At 40.6% G+C, this 27,695-nt stretch overlaps 2 protein-coding genes across 9 annotated transcripts in view; both read right to left on the bottom strand.

The window, feature by feature from the left end:
- The window catches only part of LOC125780459 (NACHT, LRR and PYD domains-containing protein 3-like), a 38,444-nt gene extending 25,242 nt beyond the window's left edge, over positions 1 to 13,202 (bottom strand). For 5 of the 8 annotated variants that reach the window (XM_049481924.1, XM_049481927.1, XM_049481925.1 and 2 more), the window contains exons 1-6: positions 13,059 to 13,199; positions 11,981 to 12,058; positions 10,754 to 11,884; positions 10,389 to 10,443; positions 7,671 to 7,887; positions 839 to 2,600 (exon numbers count right to left, since the gene is read on the bottom strand). In XM_049481924.1, the coding sequence (XP_049337881.1) occupies positions 839 to 2,600; positions 7,671 to 7,887; positions 10,389 to 10,443; positions 10,754 to 11,884; positions 11,981 to 12,058; positions 13,059 to 13,126 (3,311 nt within the window). In that variant the 5' untranslated portion in view covers positions 13,127 to 13,199. Of the gene's footprint in view, positions 1 to 838; positions 2,601 to 7,670; positions 7,888 to 10,388; positions 10,444 to 10,753; positions 11,885 to 11,980; positions 12,059 to 13,058 lie in introns of all 8 variants that reach the window. The other 3 variants (XM_049481930.1, XM_049481929.1, XM_049481931.1) reach the window with 2 other exon arrangements.
- Positions 1 to 27,695, bottom strand: part of LOC103022329 (NLR family CARD domain-containing protein 3) — a 97,882-nt gene that overhangs the window by 59,520 nt on the left and 10,667 nt on the right. The window lies entirely within an intron of this gene.

The following is a 27,695-nucleotide window of genomic DNA, read 5'->3' as shown; positions in this document are numbered from 1 at the left end:
CTTAAGACCATCTGTCCACCAACTGAACTCAACAGAGGATGGATTATGCAACAGGAGAATGACCCAAAACATAGAATTAAATAAAAAAACGGCTTCAACAGAAGAAAATACGCATTCTGGAGAGTTCTGACCTCAGCTCAATTGAGATGCTGTGGCCTGACCTCAACTGAAGCAGTTTTGTGAATAGGGATGCTCCAAAATTCCTTCTGAGCGTTGTGCAGGGCTAATCTCCAACTACATGAAATCCCAGCTGGCATCAGGCGGAAGGCAGTATACACCCTGGACAGGCTGTCAGTCCATCGCAGGGCAGACAGACACAAGGGGCAATTTTAGCTGACATCCAATTGGCCTAAATGTGCCGTCTTTGGACTGCGGGAGGAAACCGGAGCACCCAGAGGAAACCCACGCAGACACAGGGAGAATAAACTCCATTTAGAAAGGCCCAGGACACCCCAGCTGGGAATTGAACCCAGGCAACAGCGCTACCCACTGCACCACCATGCTGCCCTAGAACAAATTTAATGACTGATTTATGCCGAATTCAAAGTAATCCCAAATGGTTCAAATACTTTTTCTTGCAACTGTACATTTATATGAGAATAACTGATCTGAAATCAACTTCAGAAATCAGTTTTCCATTATAGTTCTTATAAGACCATGTGATGTAGCAACATAAGCACTGCAGAAGCTACACACTGTACAACATAGATTTTTCTTATTTAAAACATAATTTCCCACATACAGTGACTGTGATTTATCATATAAAATCTAATGAGTGGGAGATCATCAATAAATCAGTAAAAAAAAAAAACTGTAAAATAGGAATGAAAATACTCACTCAGCTCTTCTGGATTCTTTGATCACTGGCATCAACCTCAGAAGACATTCCTCTGACCCACCATATTTCCTCAGGTCAAACTCATCCAGCTCCTCTGCTGAATTTAGCAGTACAAATGCCACAGCCGACCACTGAGCAGGAGAGAGCTTAACTCCACTCAGACCCCTGAAACCTCCACTGTTCAGGTATGTTTGGACTTCCTGCACTAGAGAATGATCATTCAGTTCATTCAGACAGTGGAACAGACTGATAGTTTTCTCTGGAGCGGGATTCTCCCTGATCTTCTGCTTGATGTGCTCCACTACTTCCTGTTTGCTGTGAGAGATGTTCTCTGTCTGGGTCAGAAGACCTCGTAAGAGAGTCTGATTCGACTCCAGTGAGAGACCCAGAAGGAAGCGGAGGAAAAGGTCCAGATGTCCGTTCTCACTACGTAAGGCCTTGTTCACTGCTCTCTTCAGGAAGTCAGACACTGTTTCCTTTTTGGAGAAATCAAATAATCCACTGTGTTTTTTGTTGTTGGAGATGAAGGACAGAAATGCATATAAAGCAGCCAGAAACTCCTGAACACTCAGATGCACAAAGCTGAAAACTTTCCCCAGGTGCAGCCCAAACTCCTGTCTGAAGATCTGGGTGCACACTCCTGAGTACACGGTCACTTCTCCGACATCAATTCCGCACTCTCTCAGGTCTTCCTCATAGAAGATCAGGTTTCCTTTCTCCAGCTGTTTGAAAGCCAGTTTTCCCAGAGCCATTATAATCTCTCTAGTCTGGTCAAGATCAGCGTCTCTTTTTCTTTGGTACTTCTGGCTGCGGTGTTTGATCTGAAAGATAAGGAAGTGTGTGAACATTTGAGTCAGAGTCTTGGGGATCTCTCCTCCCTCTGCTTCACCCAACATCCTCTCTAGAACAGTGGCTGCAATCCAGCAGAAGACTGGGATGTGGCACATGATGTAGAGGCTTCTGGAGGACTTCATGTGTGTAATGATTCTTTCAGCAAGGCTCTGATCACTGATCCTTTTCCTAAAGTATTCCTCTTTCTGAGGGTCACTGAACCCTCGTACCTCTGTTACCTGATCAATACAGTCAGGAGGAATCTGATTGGCTGCTGCTGGTCGAGTAGTTATCCATAGGAGAGCAGAGGGAAGCAGGTTCCCCTGGATGAGGTTTGTCAGCAGAACATCCACTGAGGCTGACTGTGTTACATCAGATACTCTCTCATTGTTCTGGAAATCTAGAGGAAGTTGACATTCATCCAGACCATCAAAGATGAACATGATTTTGTATTGATGATAGTCTTCTGGTTTTAATTCTTTTGTATCTTTAAAAAAATTATGAAGAAGATCCACCAGACTGAGTGTTTCAGTCTTCATCAGATTCAGCTCTCTAAAAGGAAGTGGAAATATGAAGAGAACATCCTGATTGGCTTCTTCTTCAGCCCAGTCCAGAATAAACTTCTGCACAGAGACTGTTTTTCCAATTCCAGCAACTCCTTTAGTCAGCACAGTTCTGATGGACTGGTCTTTAAAGAGGTCGTTACATTTGATGGGTATCTCCTGTGTTGCTGGTCTCCTGGATGCTGCTTCAATCTGTCTGACCTCATGTTCATTATTGACCTCTCCACTCCCTCTCTCTGTGATGTACAGCTCTGTGTAGATCTCATTCAGAAGGGTTGAGGTTCCAGGATCTGAGATTCCTTCGTTGATTTTCTGAAAATTTTCCTTCAGAGAAGATTTCATCTTTTGGTGACACGATGGAGTCAGTTCTAATAAAAAGAGAAAAAGTGAACACTGTTTGTGACTATTACTTATAATCAATTATATTACTATATAATTAGGGTTCAAGCACCGAAGGTGCGTAGAACCCTATTGTTTTTGCTAAGATTTTTCTTCTTCTTCTTCTTCTTCTTCTTATTATTATTATTCTTTTTCTCCTGAAAAAACAGTTGTGCAGCCTAAACCGTAAGTCATAGAGAAATGAAACTTGGTAGGTAGATGTAGGATCAGTGCATCTCGGTGGACAACAAAAATGGCACCGATTGGTCAAGTGGTGGCGCTATAAACAAGGAAATTCATTTTTCACAATTTTCTCAATAACTCAAAAACCATAAGACCTACATTCAAAATTCTTTTTTTGATGGATTCCTTGGGTCAATACCAACAACTTTCCAATTTGGACCATGCACTTCCGTCTATATAGATTTTTTGCTAATTTGCATAATATGCAAAACCTACTTTTGCAAACTAGTCCTAGGAATTTTGACCAATCCTGGCATGTTTGGTATCAAAACACTCGTGAGAGCATGCGCTTCAATATTCATTAAGAAAAAGTTGAAATATGTAAACAATATGGCCGCCATATGCAAATTAGTCCTTCCAGATATATGCCCCATTCACTTCAAGAGGTAAATTTGGAGCACTGTTTCTCAGCAAACGTGCAACCTAGCAAGTTGAAACTTTGCATGCAGAATCTATCATACAGCCTCTAAAGGATGTTCAAAGGGCAACTTAATCAATCAACATGGCTGAACACCATACAACTATGTTTAAAAAGTGCTTAGTTCATTCATAATTGCTAATTGTTTGAAAATAGCTATATTGAAACTACTCTCTGGATATTTGGCCTATCACCTCCATTTCAGTCTTGTTGCACACTGTAGAGTCTCTAGGTAAATGTTCATTAAAAACATTTGTGAAAATTTCACATACAATACTCTCCAGGCATCAAGCAATCTGTGCGTCCTTGGAATTTCTAACCTAAATTGCTGTAACTCTGCAGTATTTGCTGTAATCTCACAATGTTAAAGACCTCTGTACAATATCACTCTGATGAAGCGCCATTTAATACAGAACTAGATTAAGAATAACTTGGCATTACATGTCATATCAGAACATTCACTCCTTTGTGCCTCTTCTCAACATTAATAACAGGTGAAAGACTTTTGATCATTTCTAAATGTGACAGAATGTCTCCAATTGTGTTAGACCTTCTTACACATCACCATCCTATGCTCTAGTAGGCACCATTGTGCTAGTTGGTGCTTGATGAAGCGCCATTTAATTCAGAACTAGATTTATAATAACTTCGTAATTACATGTCATATCAGAACATTCACTCCTTTGTGTTAATTTAAACTTGTTTGGTCAAACATTTCAGCTTGTTCTGCAAAGGTTCAAAGGTCAATCTGAATACCACTTTGTGAACATTCTGGTTGAAGCCACCTGATCAATACCAATAACATGTAGACACCTTTTGACTAGTTCTAACTCACTTAATGAATATCCTACAAAGTTCACTAGATTTACATGTGAATTTAAGCACTGATCAGGTTGAAAGGCCTCTGCTCAACATTAATAACAGGTGAAAAACTTGATAATTTCTAAATGTGACAGGGCATCTCCAATCATATTAGACCTTCTTACACATCACCATTCAATGCTCCAGTAGGCACCATTGTGCAAGTTGGTGCTTGAACCCGATGATTGCCGCTTGCGGCTATATTTATTAATATAATTATATTATATTATATTACTATTAATTATAATAAATTCTATTATTATATAATTATTATTATATTATATTATATTATATTATATTATTTCCCGTGTCTGCGGGTGCTCCGGTTTCCTCCCACAGTCCAAACACGGCACGTTCAGGCTAATTGGATTTCGGATAAAAATCGCCCCTTAGATGTGAGTGTGTGAGTGGATGTGTCTGTGTGTCTGTCCGCCCTGCGATGGATTGGTGGCCTGTCCAGGGTGTATACTGCCTTCCGCCCGATGCCAGCCACCATCCTGGACCCTTAACGGATAAAGCGGTTGACGATGAGTGAATGAGTTATATTATATTATATTATATTATATTATATTGGAATTGACAAATCAAACCCACAAATAAATTATTAAAATCCAGATTAGCGATGGTAGAGTTCTTGACATTAATGCTGCAATGCATGCTTCAAAGTTACCAAGTCCGTGGATTCTGTAATCAGGCTGTTACCGTGCCATACACACACTTATACACAATTCCCACCAGTCCGGGAATTACAGCACAACACTCTATATTTCTATGCTATTAGGAAAATCCCTGGTAATGTAGGTCCTGTGCAGGGGATGCCTACACGCATCAGTAAATGTGCAGGTAATATTTAATATTTTTCCTTAATCAGATGCTTCTAACCAACATTGTGACCATTCATCTGGGCAAACTCTGGGGTGTGTCAATTGTCAATTATTATTAAAACCATGAAAAATATAATTGACGCATATGGAATTATTTAGTAAACAAAAAGGTGCATGGCCTTCACAAAATCCCCTGACTTAAACTCAACTGAGATGGTGATTTAGGATGAACTGGAGCTTTACAGAGTGTATAAAGTATAAAAAATATTCCTGTTGGTTAAAAAAAAAAAAAAAATATATATATATATATATATATATATATATACATATATATATATTCCAGCCACCAGGGTCGAAGGTGAGGCGTGACCTGGTGACTGGAGCGAACGGAGAGAGGCGGGGTGAGGAGAGCGGGGGATGCAGTTCGTTCGCTTGGGCCCCCCCCTCCAGAGAGAGGCCCGTGGAGATGGCAGCCCGCCTCCGGTCCCGAGCCTCGCGCAGTAGCGGTGGCGGGCGGTGCGGCTGCTCTCGGCAGCACCGTGGCGGGTGGAGCAGCTGCTCGGGGCACCGGGACAGGTGGAGCGGCTGCTCGGGGCACCGGGACAGGTGGAGCGGCTGCTCGGGGCACCGGGACAGGTGGAGCGGCTGCTCGGGGCACCGGGACAGGTGGAGCGGCGGCTCGTGGCACCGGTACAGGTGGAGAGGCGGCTCCCGGTAGCGCCGGGGCTTGTCGAGCTGCAGCTCTCGGTAGCGCCGGGGCCGGGGCTTGTGGAGCGGCGGCTCTCGGTAGCGCCGGGGCTTGTGGAGCAGCGGCTCTCGGTAGCGCCGGGGCTTGTGGAGTGGCGGCTCTTGGTAGCGCCGGGGCTTGTGGAGCAGCGGCTCCTGGGTCGGCCTCGCTCTTGTCGGGGCCGTTCTCCCCCCTCCACGACTCTGACTCGGCCGCCGAAGAGTTTCGCAGGAGAGGCGGGGCGGAGTCGGACCTTAGTAGCTGGGGACGGGCTCCACTCCGCAGCTTCCTTCCTACCGGGTCACTGGACCCCACCCAAAAGGGGCGGTTCCCGCATTCTCCACCACTGTGGTAGGCCCCTGGGGTTAGGGGCGTGACCACTGTGACCCGGAAGGAGGAAGCACACAGAGAACACAGACACGGGGAGTAAATGCACTCAAATCATACCTTTATTAGCTTCAAAATGCCCTCCACCACACCCAAAATAAACTCAAAACATAATGCTCGCCCAAAGGGCTCTAGAGTCTGTAGAGATTCTTTTAGTCTTGTGTTTAAAGGTCCGAGCAGCCTCAGCCCTCAGCTCCCCAGTGAAAGTCCTCCCAAATGATGGCCGAGGCTGAGTATATATGCCTGTCCCAGCTGGCGGCTCAATCAGCCCTCATGCGGGCCAGCTGAGACAGGCATGGCTTTGCGCTCTGGCGTGTGGCGGACCCACAACTCCCCCGCCTCCTCACGCCACAATATATATATATATATATATATATATCGGAACATACGTATATGTATTATTATATTATTTTTTTATATAATTATAATAATAATAAATTAATATTACTATTAATATAACTATGAATAATATTAGTATAATATCTATTAATATAATATATATTAACAATAATAGTTTTAAAAACGTAAAAAAAGTTTAATGTTTTAAAATTGATTTGATTTTCGAGTATTTATTTAGTCATATGTATCTTTAGGAGTATTTTATTAATGCCAAAGTTTATCCTTTTGTAATTTAAATTTCAGAATATGTATAATGTTGATGATCACAACAGATTTCTACGTTTTTAGGGTGTGATAGTGAATAAATACTGCATATTGGCAGTGTTGAATCGATATTTGTGGATCGATTGAGCGCGCTGTTTCGGGGGAGGAGTCAACAAAGACATTCTTTGACCTCGTTCGTTAATTTTCGCTTTGTAAAGCTCTTTGGGAAACACTCGCAGAACTGTCTCGTTCTTTACTCACGTCATTCGTTAGTTCGTTCGTTATTCTCTAAGGTTGATCGTTTTCAGGAAACCCACCCCTGTTTTGTACTTTTGATACTCTCTGGTATATTGTTTACTATTGCTGCCTGTGCTTAACTATCCCGGAAAGTCTATCCCCCTGGTCAATAAATTGTGTATTTGGTATCTGCAAGTGTCTGTCCTTGGTTTGGCCTGCGTGACACGGTTGCATTTTTAAATATATTTATTCAAATTTTAGCATTGATTTTAACATGTACCATTTCTAAACATTGTTTCCAAAAAAAATTTAAATTAATGTACACAGGGAGTAATATATACATTACTTTAGGGTTTTGATACATTTAATTACTGTTTCAATAAATATAAAAATTGGATAATGGAGAATAATGGAGATTGTACATCATTACATATAGAAGCTGCCAGAGGGAATCTCAGTAGACTTGTGTTTCTGTAAAGAAATTTTATGTGGCAGTGATTTCCTTATTTTTATCTTTTCCCTAATTAAAATATAAGGATGTTGTTTTTATATGGGTTTTGTTCAAGTATTATTGTGCATAGTTTTGATTCTCTTTAAACTAAAAGTAAAAGACACATTCATTTTTTAGATTCGATAGATATAATATTTGTTACTATTTTGTCAAATCTACAAATATAAAACTGAATAAAACAGTCTTTTTTTCAGTTGGTTTAATTATTTTTACAATATCGCCCAGCCCTATATAACCCTGATCTCTTACTGGTCTGCAGTGTGTCAGCGAGGTCTGTCTGGTTCATGTTCTTCAGGACGTGCAGTGTGATCTTCAGTGCTCCCTCTCTGACAGCGCTCTGATCCTCCTCCTCCTCCTCCTCCTCCTCCTCTCTCCCAGAGCATGCTGGGTAATCCAGACTCTTCAGGATCTTCTCAAACCTCTTCAGCTGCTTCTTTACCAGAGAGATGACTTTCTGCTCCAGCTCCTGATTAAACACATGGTTGAGAACTAGGACCTGTTAGTCAGCGCTGAGACTTTTTATTGTATTGGACCGAATATGATGATAATTATGACTAATTATTATGTGGTAATATTTACCAGTTACTTGATCTAATAAAAACACCAGATAAAATGCAAGAGTTCCAGAGAAAACATTTATGCCTATTTAACTTTACTTACATATGAAGTAAATTATTTATCTGCAATTTATAAAAAACACTGCATTATTTGTAAGTCATGAAATACTACATAGTCTACTAGCTTAATATTTAAATGGTAGGACATTATTTAATGTTTAAATTTGTTTAATTATACTGTATGAAGAAGCTAAAATGCCTGCCCTTTACCACAAGTTAAACTAAACAACACTCTGTATCTGGAGTAAATAAAACAGTTTATTTCTGACCTAAAATAGCAAAGCTGCTCTAAACAGAGCCATCAAGTGCAGTGAAAATTTAGTTTTCATAATAATTTGGGATTAAAAAAAGTTGTGTAAACAAACTAGGGGGAGTGTTTGTAAAATACTAATCAATAAAATACTAAAAATATTTAAAATGAATAAAAAATAATTAATATAAAATAAAAACTCATTTAAAACACAATCAAAGGTTTTCTATTACTGCACAGAATAATATCAGTTTCAGTTAGTTTCGCTTTCAAATAATTGAAACAGCTCCCCAAAACCTCAACCTATCCTTTATATTTAACAATATTTGATTAACTTTACAGGTCCTCACTCATCTTAATTTATTTAACTAAACTGAGTTGTTATATTATTTTTAGCCTCGCGCTGAATTCAGCTCTGCGCTGCGAAAGAGAGAGAGAGAGAGAGAGAGAGAGAGAGAGAGCGGCGCATTTTGCCTGATTTCTCTTGATTAAATATCAATAAATAAGTGATTTAGTATTTAGTATCTTTTAATACCAAATATTTTACTTCACTTGATAGGACCTTATTTATTAAAAGTTTTTTTTTTAAATCGCAATAATAGAAATTAGATAATTTATTTTCTTTTTTACTTTTTTTACGGGGCGACTAACAAAAGTAAGTCAATAGTTACTTTTACTGGTAACTAGTTACTTTTATAGTGGAGTAACTCCGTTAGTAACTTTTTGGAGAAGTAACTAGTAACTATAACTAATTACTTTTTCAAAGTAACGTGCATAAATAACATGAAATATTTAAAATTAATACAGACATGTAGAAAAAAAACAAAGACAAGCTCTAACCGAGATATAAATAATAATATCTTAATAATAATATAATAATAATAAATAATATAATAATATGCCAATTAGGCATATTTGTAGCAGTAGGGTATTTTAATTTTCATCCCTGACTCTAATTCATTTAAGTTATATACCTGATTTGATCTTTTTCCGTACAATCCCTGCTAAAGTTTTAAGTGAAAGAAAACCTAAAGAAGGTCAGTGCATGTTTTTCGAAAAACAAAAAAGTGGGCGTGGCATTGCGATGTTTTTCATTAATTGAAATGCAAGGATGCTTTTGTACTGTGTTCAATTTATAGAGCTGCTAGCTATTAAAAACTATATTATTAATAAAAACCTCAGATACAAGTTTAGTTTGATTTTAACTGGAGAAGTGAGTGGATCACCATGGCCAGATCCAAAGAGCTCCCTAATCCTTCAAAAAGAAGCATGTAGATCCAGATGAGTCTGGAAAGGGGTTCTGAAAGATCTCAAAGCAATTACAAATCATAAATAAAAAGTGAAGACCATTTAAATGAGCTGTTAACATGGCCAGGTTACATCGTTCAACAATTATAGCCCAAGAGCAGATCACAAGATAAATAAATAAGCCTTCAACTATTATAAAGTATCATCACAGGACCTACAGGTAGTTCTGCCCATAGCTGATGTCAAGGTACAGCATCTACCATCAGAAAGAGCCTGCAAGTTTGATTTTCATGAAACAAAGTGTAGTAAAAAAAAAGGTCATGGTGGTGGAAATTTCATGGTTTAGCGCTGCTTTATTGCAAAAGGGCCTGGCAAGTTCTGCATCGCCAATGTACTATGAATTCTTCAGCGTATCAAAGGGTTCAATATCTCAAAATATTCCAATAAATCCACCAGGAAATGGCTCAAAAAAGATATGAAAGTTCTGGAATAGGTGAATGAAAGAAAGAAACCCTTTTATAAAACACACAGCTGAAAGAATTCTGCATGGAGGAGTGGGTAAAACGTCTCCCAGATGATGTTACAGACGGGTAGATTTTAGCTTATAGAAAATTTCTAATTAGTTATTTTAGTCAAACATCAGCTATTAGAGCACAAGGTGTCCTAACTTTTTATATCAGGAAATGTATAATTTTGTTTGTTACAATTTATGTGTAAAAGTAATTTCTTTTTTTATTTGTTTTGTTGGTTTAGTTATGTAAGTTCCATCTCTCAATTTTATTCATACATTAATTTTTTTTCACATAGATATAATACTAGTTACAGTTAAAGCTCACTCACACACACACGCACCTTGAGTATGACCTCCATATTCCTTCTGCTAGTGTCTGATGCCTTCTGCTTGACTCTGTTGGTAAATATAACAGTGTTTAAAAGTAGAAATGGCAAACATGGACATGATTAACTGCTGTGTAGGAAAAGTGCTACAGTCAGCCGACGAATCATTTCACTCCTTAAGAAAAAGTCATGACACAATCTAATCAAACATTTGTGCCACAGTTGTTCTGCCAGCTTGATATCAAAATTGATAAAGGCAGAATTTATGATGACTGGCACCTTCTAAAATAGGCATTTATAAATGTTTATGAATGTGAATCGGTTGTCATGAAGTGTTTATGTAGATTTCATATATTATTCTTAACAGTGAGTATCTTTACCTCAGTTCAGGAGAGCAGTCCTCCTTTCTGAAGTTTAGTGGAGGGTTCATTGACCAGTCACTCTTCATGGACACACAGCTGGGTTCAGGAGAGCAGTCCTCCTTTCTGAGGGTTGGTGGAGGTTCTATTGACCGGTCACTCTTCATGGACACACAGCTGGGTTCAGGAGAACAGTCCTCCTCTCTTAAGTTTAATGGAACGTCTATTGACTGGTCACTCTTAATAGACACACAGCTGGGTTCAGGAGAACAGTCCTCCTTTCTGAAGTTTAATGGAATGTCCATTGACTGATCACTCTTCATGGACACACAGCTGGGTTCAGGAGAACAGTCCTCCTTTCTGAAGTTTAGTGGATGGTCTATTGACTGGTCACTCTTCATGGACACACAGCTGGGTTCAGGAGAACAGTCCTCCTTTCTGAAGTTTAATGGAATGTCCATTGACTGATCACTCTTCATGGACACACAGCTGGGTTCAGGAGAACAGTCCTCCTTTCTGAAGTTTAGTGGATGGTCTATTGACTGGTCACTCTTCATGGACACACAGCTGGGTTCAGGAGAGCAGTCCTCCTTTCTGAGGGATGGTGGAGGTTCTATTGACCGGTCACTCTTCATGGACACACAGCTGGGTTCAGGAGAACAGTCCTCCTCTCTTAAGTTTAATGGAACGTCTATTGACTGGTCACTCTTAATAGACACACAGCTGGGTTCAGGAGAACAGTCCTCCTTTCTGAAGTTTACTGGATGGTCTATTGACTGGTCACTCTTCATGGACACACAGCTGGGTTCAGGAGAACAGTCCTCCTTTCTGAAGTTTAGTGGAGGGTTCATTGACCGTTCACTCTTCATGGACACACAGCTGGGTTCAGGAGAACAGTCCTCCTCTCTTAAGTTTAATGGAACGTCTATTGACTGGTCACTCTTAATAGACACAGAGCTGGGTTCAGGAGAACAGTCCTCCTTTCTGAAGTTTAATGGAATGTCCATTGACTGATCACTCTTCATGGACACACAGCTGGGTTCAGGAGAACAGTCCTCCTTTCTGAAGTTTAGTGGATGGTCTATTGACTGGTCACTCTTCATGGACACACAGCTGGGTTCAGGTGAGTCAGATCTCTTACCCTGAAACAGTCTAAAACACAGCCAGCATCAGACATCACCTACAACCTCTCCAGCATGATGGTGTAAGAACTCACTCACTTTACACCCAATCACATTATTCTCTCACCTCTCAGCTTCCTGTGTGTCCTGTTCCCCAGAGACACTCATTTTGGAGCTCATCTCCTCCTTCAGATTACACCTGATACTGTAAACACACACAGTTTACATCTTTATTTTGGAATACAATTTAATATACACCACTAAAAATGCACAAATCATCATACAGTACACAATCACACCATTTCCAACAGTTCATAATCAACAGGTACAAAAGTGTTTTTTTTGTTTATATATTTATAATCCACTTCTGCATTTATGAATAAATAAAGCATCTGTTTCTCCACATGTGCCGACCTCTGATTATTGCAGATACAGAAAAGTAGTTGGACAGTTCGAGAACTTCGAGAAGCCAAGTATCTGCAAACCTCTAATAGCCAACAGCTAACCAATGAGAATTACACAGTGTTCGTTCTGCACTGTTAAAGTCACAGTGTAAATGCTGAGCATTGTTGGTGTATCAGGGTGATGTAATACTGATGTTGTGAAGCAGCAGGTAAATCTGAACAAAAGTGAGATCCTCAAGAAGTAAATAATCTCAAATAATCTAAAGGAAACACAGACACAATAAAATGCTGTGTAATAAATACAGTGAATAAAGTCACAAGTCCCTAAGCTATTATTTCTGTATCACTGCAGCAGGAATTCACTTTTATTCAGCTACACAAGTGGTGAGGTTGGACAGTTAACCCTGAACATTCATCAAAGAAAAGACTATACAGAATATAAAGTAATATTTAGGGAACTATGACAAAATGTACATTTGTGTTCTATGTGTGTGATAATCAGCATTACTTCAGTCAGATACTCCAAAAAACAGCAAAAGAGAACCAGAGCCACCTGATGCATCATTTCACCCATTAGAAAAAGTCACAATCTAACCAAACATTTGTGTTACCTGACATTGTTGTTCTTCCAGCTTGATATCAAAATTGATAAATGCAGCATTTATGACGGCTGATGCGTTCTAGAATAGGCATTTATAAATGTTTATGTATGTTTGTGTCAACTGTCATGAAGCGCTTATGTAGGTGTTATGTGTTCTTTTTAGACGTGTCTTACAGAAAAGTGTTATGAACTATCTTTACCTCAGTTCAGGAGAACAGTCCTCCTTTCTGAAGGTTTGAGGAAGGTTCATTGACCGGTCACTCTTCATGGACACACAGTTGGGTTCAGGAGAGTCTGCTCTCTCTCTCTGAATCTCACTAAATTATACACATGATAAACAAAGTCATAAATACAATTAATTACATTTATATTATTGAGCTTAAACTGTATAAATAATAGGATTCACTGCTTCATTAAAGTAAAGTTTGGGATGGACAGTATTAAATACTGATTAACTACATGTAAAATTATGAAACACATAAAACATGAAATACAATTTGTATTTTCTTTGTTTATTTTAAATCTATCAGACACTTCAATTCCTTCAACCATTCACTCTTCCAGATCACCAAACAGCATCTTTTCATATCTTTCTACAGAGTCACATCATCCTTACCTGAGATCAGGTGAACTGTTATACTTTCTGAAGATTATTATTCTGCTCACTGACCGATCACTCTTCATGGACACACAGCTGGGTTCAGGAGAGTCAGATCTCTTACCCTGAAACAGTCTAAAACACAACCAGCATCAGACATCATCTACAACCTCTCCAGCACGATGGTGTGAGAACACACTCACTTTAAACCCAATCACATTATTCTCTCACCTCTCAGCTTCCTGTATGTCCTGTTCCCCAGAGACACTCATTCTGGAGCTCAACTTCTGCTTCAGATTACACCTAATACTGTAAACACACACACACACACACACACACACACACAGTTTACATCTTTATTTAGGACTACAAGTTAATATACACCATTAAAAGACCAAAATATTTTCAAAATGCAAAAAATCATCCTACAGTACACAATCACACCAGTTCATAATCAACAGGTAAACAAATTATTGCAGATACAGAACAGTAGTTGAACAGTTGTTTGGATCAAACCTTTGAGAAGCCAAGTATCTGCAAACCTCTAATAACCAACAGCCAATCAATGAGAATAACAGTGTTTGTACTCCACTGTTAAAGTCACGCTCACATTGACACTTGGATCTTTTATGATATGCTCACTGATACTCACTGTTCACACAGATCATTCAGGTCTGGCCAGTTAGACCAGGCATCTGGCTTCTGTCTAAAGTCTAAAAAACTGGGCTCAGTCAACACCCCCCCCCCCCCCCCCCACCTACAGCAAAGATTTTTTTTTCCCTTTATATTACTTTTACTTTTATACTAGTATAAGTAAGTTTCCTTTCATTTCATTTCCTTTCCTTTTCTTTCATTTCCTTTCATAAAATAAAATATAATATAAAATAATATATATAAAATAATGTGAGATTCAAAGTTTGAACGCTAGGTGTCACATAAACCCAATCTAAACGCTCCTCATCTCCTTTCCTTCCTTCATTATTCCTGCATTAATGGTTCTGAACTTTTGGGAGAACATGGCAACTCTAAAGACACGGAAAAAAGACAGTGAATGCAGAAAATTTCACGTTGGGAAAAGTACTTTTTTAATGAAGGAGTATAATATTAACAGACATTATGAAACGAAACATCAATATAAAAATCTTAGTTTACACAACACTGTCAAAGATAAACCAGACCAGAAAAGTTTGGACTGTTTACCTGAGCAACTGCTTACCAAAGTCTTCACCTCAGTTTATCTTCTGACTGTGCTGCACAAGAACATCTCAGTTCTTCTTCTTTATTATAAAACAAGAATGAGGACAATGTTAAATAAATGAAACAATGTACAATGAGCTTATGTATTATAAACTACTGAACTACCGAGTGGACTAGTGGACTACTGAGTGGAATACTGAGTGTACTAGTGAACTAGTGGACTACCGGCTGGACTACTGAGTGTACTAATGGATTACTGAGTGGACTACTGAGTGGACTAGTGAAATACTGAGTGGACTAGTGAACTAGTGGACTACCGGCTGGACTACTGAGTGTACTAATGGATTACTGAGTGGATTACTGAGTGTACTAGTGAACTGGTGGACTACCGGCTGGACTACTGAGTGTACTAATGGATTACTGAGTGGATTACTGAGTGGACTAGTGAAATACTGAGTGGACTAGTGAACTAGTGGACTACCGGCTGGACTACTGAGTGTACTAATGGATTACTGAGTGGATTACTGAGTGTACTAGTGAAATACTGAGTGGACTAGTGAACTAGTGGACTACCGGCTGGACTACTGAGTGTACTAATGGATTACTGAGTGGACTACTGAGTGGACTAGTGAAATACTGAGTGGACTAGTGAACTGGTGGACTACCGGCTGGACTACTGAGTGTACTAATGGATTACTGAGTGGACTACTGAGTGGACTAGTGAAATACTGAGTGGACTAGTGAACTAGTGGACTACCGGCTGGACTACTGAGTGTACTAATGGATTACTGAGTGGACTACTGAGTGGACTAGTGAAATACTGAGTGGACTAGTGAACTAGTGGACTACCGGCTGGACTACTGAGTGTACTAATGGATTACTGAGTGGATTACTGAGTGTACTAGTGAACTGGTGGACTACCGGCTGGACTACTGAGTGTACTAATGGATTACTGAGTGGATTACTGAGTGGACTAGTGAAATACTGAGTGGACTAGTGAACTAGTGGACTACCGGCTGGACTACTGAGTGTACTAATGGATTACTGAGTGGATTACTGAGTGTACTAGTGAAATACTGAGTGGACTAGTGAACTAGTGGACTACCGGCTGGACTACTGAGTGTACTAATGGATTACTGAGTGGACTACTGAGTGGACTAGTGAAATACTGAGTGGACTAGTGAACTGGTGGACTACCGGCTGGACTACTGAGTGTACTAATGGATTACTGAGTGGACTACTGAGTGGACTAGTGAAATACTGAGTGGACTAGTGAACTAGTGGACTACCGGCTGGACTACTGAGTGTACTAATGGATTACTGAGTGGACTACTGAGTGTACTAGTGAACTGGTGGACTACCGGCTGGACTACTGAGTGTACTAATGGATTACTGAGTGGACTACTGAGTGGACTAGTGAAATACTGAGTGGACTAGTGAACTAGTGGACTACCGGCTGGACTACTGAGTGTACTAATGGATTACTGAGTGCATTACTGAGTGGACTAGTGAAATACTGAGTGGATTAGTGGAATACCGATTAGACTAATTGTCTACTGAGTGGACTAGTGGACTACTGCATCCCCTTCAGACCTTTTTGAAAATGTGTGTTTAACCATCCAATATTTTTTTGCATTATATTTTAATGTCTTCTACTTCTACTAAATAAAAATAAAGTCAGAATAACGTGAACGACAAATAATCTTTTTCATTTCGAGCATATGATCGATTAATTAAGTATATTTTAGACATGTTACAGTCGTCCCTGTGTTCAGTGCTGCGACTTTATTTAAATACATTTTTACAACATGTACATATTTCATAAAACCATTAAAAACATTGTTTCAGGAGTTGACACCATGAAGTTTATGATGCAGCAAATTGAATATTTCAGTTGAAATGGTTGTAGATGTATTAGAAAATCCCCTAATTTGGAGCAATATTAAAAAAAACATCAAAATGCCTAAACAGGGTTGGGTTAAATTCCACAGTGTGGAGAACAATGATCTCTCTCAGCACAGACACGGACGGACTAAATGAAGTTCTCTGTTCCCTGTTTGCAGCCAGTCTTCATGCCTAGTCTTAAAGTACCGTTAGATCTATGTGGAGTTCACACGTATTATTCTTTTTGTCCAGTTGTGTCTACATGGTTTATCTGAAACACTTTTTGTATTCAGACAGTAAATTATAGTACTTCAGTATTTACCTCTGTGCTTTTTATCCAAACGTTCTTCTCCTTCTTCTCTCATCTAAACAGCTGCTGAAGTTTTACTTTCTGCTTTCACGTTAAACGAGTGTGGTGGTGCTGATGTTTGTGAGATATTGCTGAGAGATGGGTGCAGACCATAGTTTTTGACATTACACGGAATGTGCGTCATTCATTTGCGTAGGAACCGTGGGTGGGGGGGGGGGGGGTTGGCGGGTTTCTGGGCTCCATGTCCCACCCAGTATTAGAAACAGATGGATTTGTCCCCCCTAAAAATGATATTGTTTCGCTCAGCTCAGCTGTACTATTTATGAGGAGACAGACCGGACCAATCACGGAGCCGGTTCAGGAATTAAGTTCCGCCTCTCAGGAGAAACAATCAGCTTGCTGTTTTTGCAGCGCGCGGTGGTATCTGTGTGTTGGTGGGGGGAGCCCCTCCCTCGCTGTGAGATTTAGCAGCGGGACCGGGGTGCAGCAGCAGTTGATTTTAAGATATGGACAGTGGCGTGCACAGACATTTTGGGGGGCAAGTGCTCAGGGGGGAAAAGGGCACTTTTTAGCGCACGTGGAACACTTCATTATAAAAAAAAACGCTATCTATCATTGATTTGAGTGGCTAGTTTATCTGGTGACCAGTCGGCTAAAGATTCTTAGTAGTTTGGTGCTGTACGAGACATTTTACTGCACAACAAAATGATTTCATGTTGGACTTAGAGGGCAAACGGTACGATTTTACTTGATGTGTATGTTACCTGGCTGGTGGGACACGGGGGAGAAGAAGCCTATCTGTTGCTGTGCGCACTGTGCTGAAGACTCGCTGAACTGAACTGCTGCTGCAGCGCATCTAGGGCCCTATTGTAACGATCTATATATAGATATAGCGCACTAGTTAATTGCGCTTTGCGCAGCTGGATTTAGGGGCGTGTCCTGGTATCTTGAGGACGGGAAAAATTCGCCTTGTGCAGCTCCAACGGCGCAAAGGGCGTGTTTTAATTCCCTTAATTATTCATGGGTGTGTTTTGGGCGTAACAGAAATAAACCAATCATTGTGTCTGTATCCATCCCCTTTAAGAGGCAGCTGCGCTCTGACCTCTGTTCATTCCTATTTTAAGAGCGCATAAACTGACTGCGCGTCACGCTGTTCAAATAAGGGAAGCGGCTGAAATAAGGGAAGAGTTATTTTATTCTTTATTCTGTTTATTGTTTATGTAAAAACTGGGTTTGCAACATTGAATATTAATCAATCAATCAACCATCATTTACACTGGAGGGGGACCCTCATTTACAATGCCACTGAGCATTTACAGTTTAAAAGGGATTAAAAATATTTTTTTTTAAATTAGAAATAAAAACTGACATTTACTATAGACAATTAAAATATATACGTAAAAAAGGAAAAATAGGACAGGATAAAAAATCATAAAAATTGATACATAAAAAATAAAGAATTTTTATCTTATGAAGAAAAAAGTAATAGTAGTGAATATAAAGTAAAATGATAAGAATGATAAAAAATGATAAAATATGTATGAATAAACGAAGAACATGGGAATCATGGGAAAAAATATATAAATGTATATATATTTTTTTTTTCTACAATTTGATCAATAAAAAATAAAATCATTAAAATTAATTCAAAAATAAATAATATAAAATATAAACGTATTAAAAAAACTAATTTAAAACAATCACAGGCTTTCTGATAGTGCGCAGAATAATAAAAGTTTCAGTTTCAAATTATTGAAACAGCTCATCAAAACCTCAACCTATCCTTTATATTTGAAAATATTTGATTAACTTTACAGGTCCTGCAAAAAAGAGAGAGAGAGAGAGGCGCAGCGCATTTTGCCTGATTTCTTTTGATGAATTATGCGCAAATATATTGAGTTTATACCATGTATTTTACTACACTTGATACGACCTTATTTATTAAAAGACTTTAAGAAAACAGAGGTAATCCCGCACCGCGCGTGCTGCCAAACCCGCTACGCGCTGCCGAACCCGCTATGCGCGCCTGCGGTCTTTTTTGAGCTCTGGACCAGATTTTCGTTAATTAATTAATATATTTCATATTTTAATAAATTTGCCCTGGTGATAAGAAACGAACACTAACATATAGCTTTATATTTCTGTGTATTTTAAAAGTTTTAAGTTTTATATAATTGACGGACAGCCCCAGAGGCCAGGGTGACAATGTGGTTTATTTTTCAGATATATAAAAAATAATAATAATAAAAGTGAATTTTTTGTTAAATAATAGCTAAGTGAAATAAAACAAAATATGTTTAGTCGATTTGTCCATTATGTTTATTTTTTATTTCTAAAACTCCAGCATTTGAGTGAGAATAAGCATCTGTTAAAATTCTCAAACAGCAGAATCCCTGTGTCTGCTGAAATTAAGTTACAGTTATTAAGTCTGCGTACTGAACATAAATATAAGTCCTTATAACTGTCATGCAGATTTTTAAGTATATTTTATTTTTATAGTTAATTCCTGAAGGCTCTGGATAAGGTTTTTTTTTTACTGTGGTAAGGAAGTGATGGTATGGGGTATTTTGGGGCGCAGGGTGATCGTGATTCAGTTTTTGGTGCGCGACTGACCATTGAATTTCGACGTCCTTTTACAGGATCAACCGCGCAACGCGTTTTTCCGCCGCCAAGATAGAAACACGACAGAAATTTACCTGAACACACATCATTTCCAGACCACCACGCCCATCAGCGTTAATATATTCCAGAAGTCCATTGCTATTTTAAGGACACGTGCGCAAGGAGTAAAAATAGACTGTTGACGGGGTGTACGATGGCAAGGCGCCACGCTACATGCCTTGCGCAGGGTGTACAATAAGGCCCAAAGTGTCTCAGTGCGGGTAAAGTGACAGTGTTTGTAAACAGTATTTTGTCCTTGTGTGTCAGTGCAGTGTGTTGTTAGGTGGAGTTTAAGAGTCTTACAGCTTCCGGAATGAAGCTGTTTCTCAGTCTTGTCATTTTGCACTTGATGCTCCACAGCCTCCGGCCTGAGGGGAGCGGGACAAAAAGTGCGTGTGCTGGGTGGATGGGATCCTTCCTGAGGCAGGTGGCCCTTTTCCTGCATCTGGAGGTGTAGATGTCCGTGGTGCTTGGGGGGCTGACTCCAACAATCCTCTGTGCAGCTTCACCACCCTCTGCAGAGCTTTTCTGTCTGCAGCAGAGCAGCTTCCATGCCACACATTGATGCTGGAGCACACAACGCTCTCCACCACACATCTGTAGAAGGAGGTGAGTGCAGCTTGTCTCAGCCTCCTGAGGAAGTAGAGCCGCTGATGTGCCATCCTGACCAGAGTGGAAGTGTTGTTGCTCCAGGTGAGGTTGCTGCTCAGGCGCACACCCAAGTACCTGTAGCTGTCAACCACTTCCACCGCAGATTCTCCAATGTGCAGGGGGAGGTGGGCATGCTGGCCCCTTCTGAAGTCCACAATCATCTCCTTCATCTTCTTTACATTGATGCAGAGGTTGTTCTCTCTGCACCAACCCTCCAGGTGTTCCACCTCCTGCCTGTAGCTGAACTCATCTCTGTTCGTGATGCATCCAACCACTTCTGTGTCGTCCGCAAACTTCACAATATGACAGCCTGGATGGAGAAGTGAGCAGTCATATGTGAGCAGTGTGAACAGGAGGGGGCTCAGCACACAGCCCTGAGGGGAGCCAGTGCTGAGGATTATGGAGGGGGAGGAGATGTTGTGAATCCTCACAGACTGCTGCCTGTTGGTCAGGAAGTCTAGGACCCAGTTGCACAGGGAAGAGCTCAGTCCAAGTGAGAAGAGTTTAGTTATCAGTGTCTGAGAAATCATGGCATTGAAAGCAGATGTGTCCACAAAGAGCATACTGACGTAGGAATCCTTCTGCTCCAGGTGGGTGAGGGCAGTGTGGACCACGGAGGAAACGGCATCCTCTGTGGATCGGTTCCTCCTGTATGCGTACTGGTGTGGATCCACAGTGACGTTGATGGTGGCTTTGATGTGGGTCTGAACCACTCTTTCAAAGCACTTTGTGACTATCGGAGTGAGGGCTACTGGCCGCTAGTCATTCAGACCTGTCACTGTGGAGCTCTTGGGGACTGGGATGATGGTGGCGGTCTTCAGGCAAGTGGGAACAGCTGCCTGAATGTGGGACACGTTGAAAATGTCCGCCAGGACGTCCGAGAGCTGGTCTGCGCAGTCTCTTAGCACCCGTCCGGGGATGGTGTCCGGGCCAGCAGCTTTCCGGGGATTGATCCTCCTCAGCATCCTCCTTACTTCTGCTGGTGTCACGCTGAGGGGCTCCTCTCCTGATGAGTGTGGGAGTCTGGTGCTGGAGGGGGTGTCAGGATTCTTAAAGCAGGCGTAACGTTAGCTTTGTGCAACGTTAGATTTGTAGTCCGTGATGCACTTGATGCCCCTCCACATGCTCTGTGGATCCTGGGAGGAAAAATGTCCCTGGATTTTCTGAGCATATGCAGCTTTTGCCCTCTTAACTCCAACAGTCAGCTCTCTTCTAGCCCTCCTGAGTTCATCTGAGTCTCCAGACCTGAAGGCAGCATCCCTGGCTTTCAGCAGAGAATGCACCTCTGCGTTCAGCCAGGGCTTCTGGTTCGGGTAGCAAGTCACAGTCTTGGTGGTAGTGACATCCTCCACACACTTGCTGATATACCCAAAAAAAGCAGATGTGTATTCCTCCAGATCCAGATCCCCTTCACACTCAGCAGCATCCCTGACGACCTGCCATTCTGTGCAGCCGAAGCAGTCCTGCAGCACAGCGTCATCACTGGGCCACACAGTGATGGTCTTTTGTGTGGGTTTGGAGCGTCACAAGCTGATGTTGTCATAAAGCTCCTTCAGCACGTTGTTAGCATTAGCATCCGGTGCTATGTAAACAGCAATCACGAACACCGCCGAAAACTCACGCGGCAGATAGTGAGGGCGACACTTCACAGTCAGCTGTTCTGTCGCCTCGGAGCAGTGGCTGTTTACCAACACGCAGTTTGTGCACCAACCTTTGTTTATGTAGACGCACAAACCGCCCCCCCTCCGGGCTTTCCCGAGTAGCTGGCTGCGATCCGCTCGGAAGAGCTGCCGGCCGGCGAGCTGCAAGGCTGAGTCCAGCATGATGTGGTTTAGGCAGGTTTCCATGAGACAAATCACAGCGCAGTTCCTAATCTCCTCAGAAACACTCATCCTCAGCCGCAGCAGGTCCAGCTTGTTATCCAAAGAGCGGACATTAGACAGGAAAAGCGACGGAATCGGCGGTCGGTTAGCATTAGCCTTTAGCCTGGCTAGCACACCAGCACGTTTCCCTCTCTTCTGATGCTGCTCGCACAGCCTCCTCCTCCTGCCCTTTGTCTGCAGTGATCCGCCGGAGCGCGGAGGAGCTGTGGCTCGCCCAGCGTAGCTCAGATATTACTGTCCATAGTTGCTGTTTTACTGACCAAACTGTCCTTAATCCTCAAAAGTTCGGTTCTGCTATAACTCACACGTGTGAGGCGTGTGAAGTTAGGTTCAGAACCGACGTAAAAACAGCTCAAAATAGGGTGTTCGCTAGGAGCGTGAGAAGCCGCTGCACTACTGCGCGCCGCCATCTTACAAAATACCTCACTACACAAACACACAGGACAACCTTCCATATTGGGGCTGAAATTAATTACTATTTTAGTAGTCAACTGATCTGGACATTCTTTTTTTTTGATTAGTCGATTAGTCACAATAATTTTTTGTCATTCCCCTTTATATGTACTTCCTACTGGTGAGGCTTCTGATCAAATGCATGTTTTACTGCACATTGACTGTTTAACGTTTATGGCCCTTGACCACTTGTGCAGTACACTTTGCAAGTTTGACACACATACACACACACAACCTAATGGCTTCAACAGAAGAAAATACACCTTCTGGAGAGTCCTGACCTCAACCCAATTGATGACCTCAGGAGAACGATTCACACCAGATATCCCAAGAATATTGCTGAACTGAAACAGTTTTGTGAAGGTTCACATGCATTTTCCACCCTGCATGGTGAATGTTACCATGTTGTGTTCAATAAAACCATGCAAACATCAAAAAACATTTAACGACCAATTTATGAAGAAATCCAAGTAATTCCAAAGGGTTCACATACCTTTTCTTGCAACTGTCTGTATATATAACTGTATATATAACTGTATATACAGTCATATGAAAAAATTTGGGCACCCCTATTAATCTTAATCATTTTTAGTTCTAAATATTTGGGTGTTTGCAACAGCCATTTCAGTTTGATATATCTAATAACTGATGGACACAGTAATATTTCAGGATTTAAATGAGGTTTATTGTACTAACAGAAAATGTGCAATATGCATTAAACCAAAATTTTACCGGTGCAAAGGTATGGGCACCCTTATCATTTTATTGATTTGAATACTCCTAACTACTTTTACTGACACAAAATTGGTTTGGTAACCTCATTGAGATTTGAACTTCATAGCCAGGTGTATCCAATCATGAGAAAAGGTATTTAAGGTGGCCAATTTACAATTAAAAGTTGTTCTCCTATTTGAATCTCCTCTGAAGAGTGGCATCATGGGCTCATCAAAACAACTCTCAAATGATCTAAAAACAAAGATTGTTCAACATAGTTGTTCAGGGGAAGGATACAAAAGTTGTCTCAGAGATTTAACCTGTCAGTTTCCACTGTGAGGAACATAGTAAGGAAATGGAAGACCACAGGGACAGTTCTTGTTAAGCCCAGAAGTGGCAGGCCAAGAAAAATATCAGAAAGGCAGAGAAGAAGAATGGTGAGAACAGTCAAGGACAATCCACAGCCCACCTCCAAAGAGCTGCAGCATCATCTTGCTGCAGATGGAGTCACTGTGCATCGGTCAACAATACAGCGCACTTTACACAAGGAGAAGCTGTATGGGAGAGTGATGCGAAAGAAGCCATTTCTGCAAACACGCCACAAACAGTCGCCTGAGGTGTGCAAAAGCATTCTTCTTCTCTGCCTTTCTGATATCTTTCTTGGCCTGCCACAGTTTTGTGCTTCAGTAAGTCAGTAAAAAGTAGTTAGGAGTATTCAAATCAATAAAATGATAAGGGTGCCCATACTTTTGCACCGGTCAAATTTTGGTTTAATGCATATTGCACATTTTCTGTTAGTACAATAAACCTCATTTCAATCCTGAAATATTACTGTGTCCATCAGTTATTAGATATATCAAACTGAAATGGCTGTTAAGATTAATAGGAGTGCCCAAACTTTTTCATATGACTGTGTATATATATATATACAGTGCCCTCCATAATTATTGGCACCCCTGGTTAAGATGTGTTCTTTAGCTTCTCATAAATTGAGTTTTGTTCAAAATAATATAGGACCATGATGGGAAAAAAAAGTAAAGTCCAACCTTTAACTCAAGTAAATTTTAAGGGGGAAATAAAATCCCTGACTAAGAAATAATTATTCTTCATAAAATCACCTGTTCCACAATTATTGGCACCCCTAACAATTCTTAGGAAATAAATTTAATAAAAGTATTTCTGTCACTTCTACAGTAGTTTACGAAGTTGATCAGAGTATGTAGGAACATTTAATTAGTAATTCACGACTTCCTGTTTCCCTGGGGTATAAATATGACGTGACACAGAGGCCATTTATCTTCAACATGGGAAAGACAAAGGAACATACCATTCAAGTGAGGCAGATGTGTGTTGACCTTCACAAGTCAGGCAATGGCTACAAGAAAATCGCTACTCGCCTACACCTGTCCATATCTACTGTCAGAGGAATTATTAAGAAGTTTAAAACAACTGGAACAGTGGTAAACAAGCCTGGACGAGGACGCAAGTTTATTTTGCCACCACGCACAGTGAGGAGGATGATAAGAGAAATAAAAAGTTCTCCAAAGCTCACTGTTACAGAATTGCAACAAATGGTAGCTTCTTGGGGTCACAAAGTCTCCAAAACAACCATCAGGCGCTATCTACATGCCAACAAGCTGTTTGGGAGGCATGCACGGAAGAAACCATTTCTCACTCACAATCATAAACGCAAACGTTTGGAGTTTGCTAAGCGGTACTGGGACTTCAACTGGGACCGTGTGCTTTGGTCAGATGAAACAAAGATAGAGCTTTTTGGCAACAAATGCTCTAAGTGGGTCTGGCGTAACACAAGAGCTGAGTATGCAGAAAAGCACCTCATGCCCACTGTGAAATACGGGGGGGGATCAGTGATGCTGTGGGCCTGTTTCTCTTCCAAAGGCCCTGGGAACCTTGTTAGGGTGCATGGCATCATGAATGCTCTAAAATACCAGGACATTTTAAAACAAAATCTGGTGGCTTCTGCCCGAAAGCTGAAGATGGGTCGTCACTGGGTCTTTCAGCAAGATAATGACCCTAAACATGTGGCCAAATCTACACAGAAATGGTTCACCGCACACAGAATCAAGCTCCTCCCATGGCCATCTCAGTCCCCAGACCTCAACCCCATTGAAAACCTGTGGGGTGAGCTGAAGAGGAGAGTGCAGAGGAGAGGACCCAGGTCGTTGGATGATTTAGAGAGAATGTGCAAAGAGGAATGGTCAAAGATCCCTCTTTCTGTATTCTCCCATCTTGTGAAACATTACAGGAGAAGATTAGGTGCTGTTTTGTTGGCAAAAGGGGGTTGTACAAAGTATTAACATCAGGGGTGCTAATAATTGTGGCACACATGATTTGATGTTAAATAATTTTTTCTTAATGTGGGATTAAAGGTTGTATTTTACTCTTTTTTTCCATCGTGGAAAAAAAGATTATTTTGAACAAAACTCAATTTATGAGAAGCTAAAGAACACATCTTAACCAGGGGTGCCAATAATTATGGAAGGCACTGTATATATATATATACAGTTGTGGTCAAAAGTTTACATACACTTGTAAAAAAACATAATGTTATGGCTGTCTTGAGTTTTCAATAAGTTCTACAACTCTTATTTTTCTGTGATAGAGTGATCGGAACACATACATGTTTGTCACAAAAAACAGTCATAAAATTTGGTTCTTTCATAAATTTATTATGGGTCTGCTGAAAATGTCACCAAATCTGCTGGGTCAAAAATATACATACAGCAACATTAGTATTTGGTTACATGTCCCTTGGCCATTTTCACGGCAACTAGGCGCTTTTGGTAGCCATCCACAAGCTCCTGGCAAGCTTCAGGTCGAATGTTTGACCACTCTTCTTGACAGAATTGGTGCAGTTCAGCTAAATGTGATGGTTTTCTTGCATGAACCCGTTTCTTTAGCACTGTCCACATGTTCTCAATGGGGTTTAAGTCAGGACTTTGGGAAGGCCATTCTAAAACCTTAATTCTAGCCTGGTTTAGCCATTCCTTTACCACTTTTGATGTGTGTTTTGGGTCATTGTCTTGTTGGAACACTCAACTGCGCCCAAGACCCAACCTTCGGGCTGATGGTTTTAAGTTTTCCTGCAGAATTTGGAGGTAATCCTCCTTCTTCATTATCCCATTTACTTTCTGCAAAGAACCAGTTCCACTGGCAGCAAAACATCCCCAGAGCATAATACTACCACCACCATGCTTGACAGTAGGCATGGTGTTCCTGGGATTAAAGGCCTCACCTTTTCTCCTCCAAACATATTGCTGGGTGTTGTGGCCAAACAGCTCAATTTTTGTTTCGTCTGACCAGAGAACTTTCCTCCAGAAGGTTTTATCTTTGTCCATGTGATCAGCAGCAAACTTCAGCCGAGTCTTAAGGTGCCTTTTCTGGAGCAAGGGCTTCTTTCTTGCACGGCAGCCTCTCAGTCCATGGCGATGTAAAACACGCTTGACTGTGGAGACTGACACCTGTGTTCCATCAGCTTCCAAATCCTTGCAGACCTGCTTCTTGGTGATTCTTGGTTGACTCTTGACCATCCTGACCAATCTCCTCTCGGCAGCATGTGATAGCTTGCGTTTTCTTCCTGATCGTGGCAGTGACACAACTGTTCCATGCACTTTATACTTGCGTATAATTGTCTGCACAGTTGCTCTTGGGACCTGTAGCTGCTTTGAAATGGCTCCAAGTGACTTCCCTGACTTGTTCAAGTCAATAATTCGCTTTTTCAGATCCACACTGAGTTCCTTTGACTTTCCCATTGTAGCTTTTGTAGCTGAGTCTAATCACTGGGTCAAATGAGCCCTATTTAAATGGGCTCATGAGAAGTCAACAGCTGTAGTCAATCAGAATCACTTACAAGAAGTGAAGAGGCCATGACATGAAGCTAATTTGATTGACACAACTCGCTACATCACCAAAATTGACAAATTTTGTTGCTGTATGTATATTTTTGACCCAGCAGATTTGGTGACATTTTCAGCAGACCCATAATAAATTTATGAAAGAACCAAATTTTATGACTGTTTTTTGTGACAAACATGTATGTGTTCCGATCACTCTATCACAGAAAAATAAGAGTTGTAGAACTTATTGAAAACTCAAGACAGCCATAACATTATGTTTTTTTACAAGTGTATGTAAACTTTTGACCACAACTGTATATATAGGCTGTGGCATTTACACGATACTCAATTGGTACTAATGGGCCCAAAGTATGCCAGGAAAATATGCATCACCACCAGCCTGATCCATTGATACAAGGCAGGATGGATCCATGCTTTCATGTTGCTGAAGCCAACTTTTGATCTCCAGCATATGTGGCTGTATTTATTAATTTTTTTTTTACAGATTTTTAACTGCTCTTAAATGCATTACTCTGCTTCATCTAATTAATAAGACATCAGAACTGAAATATGATCAAATTGATTTAATGATTGCTAGATAATCTATATGCTGAAAAATATGAAAGAAT

The sequence above is a fragment of the Astyanax mexicanus genome, chromosome 8, assembly GCF_023375975.1.
Source record: "Astyanax mexicanus isolate ESR-SI-001 chromosome 8, AstMex3_surface, whole genome shotgun sequence".
In the NCBI taxonomy this organism is placed as follows: domain Eukaryota; kingdom Metazoa; phylum Chordata; class Actinopteri; order Characiformes; family Acestrorhamphidae; genus Astyanax; species Astyanax mexicanus.
The sequence above is the reverse complement of the archived record's forward strand: the minus strand, read 5'-3'. Positions and strand labels throughout refer to the sequence as shown.